The sequence below is a fragment of the Manacus vitellinus genome, unplaced genomic scaffold, assembly GCF_001715985.3.
Source record: "Manacus vitellinus isolate BGI_N305 unplaced genomic scaffold, ASM171598v3 scaffold_64_pilon, whole genome shotgun sequence".
In the NCBI taxonomy this organism is placed as follows: Eukaryota; Metazoa; Chordata; class Aves; order Passeriformes; family Pipridae; genus Manacus; species Manacus vitellinus.
Window position 1 is genome coordinate 311545 of NW_021940718.1, and position 1262 is coordinate 312806.

The 1262-nt window shown below is 62.7% G+C and overlaps 1 protein-coding gene across 1 annotated transcript in view; it reads left to right on the forward strand.

Annotated features, from left to right (window-relative positions):
- Nucleotides 1-962, forward strand: part of CRLF1 (cytokine receptor like factor 1) — a 4236-nt gene extending 3274 nt beyond the window's left edge. Inside the window, exon 6 of the mRNA XM_029963854.1 lies at nt 724-962. Within this exon, the coding sequence (XP_029819714.1) occupies nt 724-962 (239 nt within the window). The remainder of the gene's footprint in view (nt 1-723) is intronic.
- Nucleotides 963-1262: the final 300 nt, after the last annotated feature.

Genomic DNA, 1262 nt, shown 5'->3' on the forward strand with positions numbered 1-1262 from the left:
CCCAGCCTCGCCGCAGTGCCCCCCGGGAAGCGATTCTGGCCGTTTTCTCCCCGGGGGTCCGCGTGCGGGTGCACGGGGAGGGCTCCATCCTCGGGGAGCCACGCGGGCTGGTTGGAGGCTGCTGGGGTTTGCCCAGTGCCTGCTCCAATTTTGATTCAAACCAGCCTTATTTTGGTTCCATTTCAGTCAATTAGGAACAGATTTAAGCTTAATGCCAATAAACCTCTGAAACCCCACCGGGGTCTGCGTCAGCGGAGCGGCAGCGCTGCGCGGGGACGGGGATGCAGCGGGCAGCCAAATGGGGCCCGTGGCCCTTGTCACCCCATCCCGGGGCTCCCAGGGGACCAAGCCAAGCTGGAAGGGGTGGCACTGTGGCAGAGGGGGGCCATATGACCCCTTCAGATCACACCACTCAGCCCAGCTCCACAGGGACAGGTTTATTTTGGATGACCGTAAAAAAAGGCGCTTGTGGAGAACCAAAACCGCCATGGGGTTGGGGGCACAGTTGATCCCCAGGATGTGGTTTGGGGGGGGCTGCTGCCCCTGGGCTTCCAGTGGGCAGCACAGGCAGTGCCCACCTCGATGGGAGCCAAAGCAAGACAGCCCATTGGCACTGCAGGTTGTGGTTTTCCTTTGGCACAGCCCCGTGGAGGGGAACCAGCCCCGTGCCAGACCCCTCTGCTGAGGGATACTCAGGATTTAGGGGCACCCCACTTCTCCTAGGAGGGGGGTTTCTCTACCCCTTCCAGCCCGTGCTCAAGAAAAGGGGTCGAGAGGACGATGCCCACCTTGCCAAGGTGCCTGGGCGGCTGCACCGGGAGCGGGTGGGGGGCGAGCGGGGCCCCCGTTCCACCAGCCGGCCCCTCCAGCCGTTCCCACGGGGACACCCATCACTCAACTTCTTCCGAATCGTACTTGAGGTCCTGGAGAATTTCGCTGATTGCCTCAATGGTTTTAATTAGCCTACGAGAGCGGATGGAAACTATAAATAAAGCCCATATGGAGCGTATTATGTGGGCCGCCCTCGCCTTCCCCGCGCTGTTTATGAAACACTCAGCCCGGGGAGGCCGAGGGGACGCGGCCACGCAGCACCGCCAGACCCCGAAGGCACCATCTGGGCCCCCCTGGGCCACAGGGAGGGAGGGGAAACGCAGGGAAGGGGCTCCCAGGCTGGACTCCATGATCCGTGCGGGTCCCTTCCAATGGGTCCCTTCCAACTCAGGACATCGCGGCGTGATTCCGTGGGCTGGGGGGACGTTGCC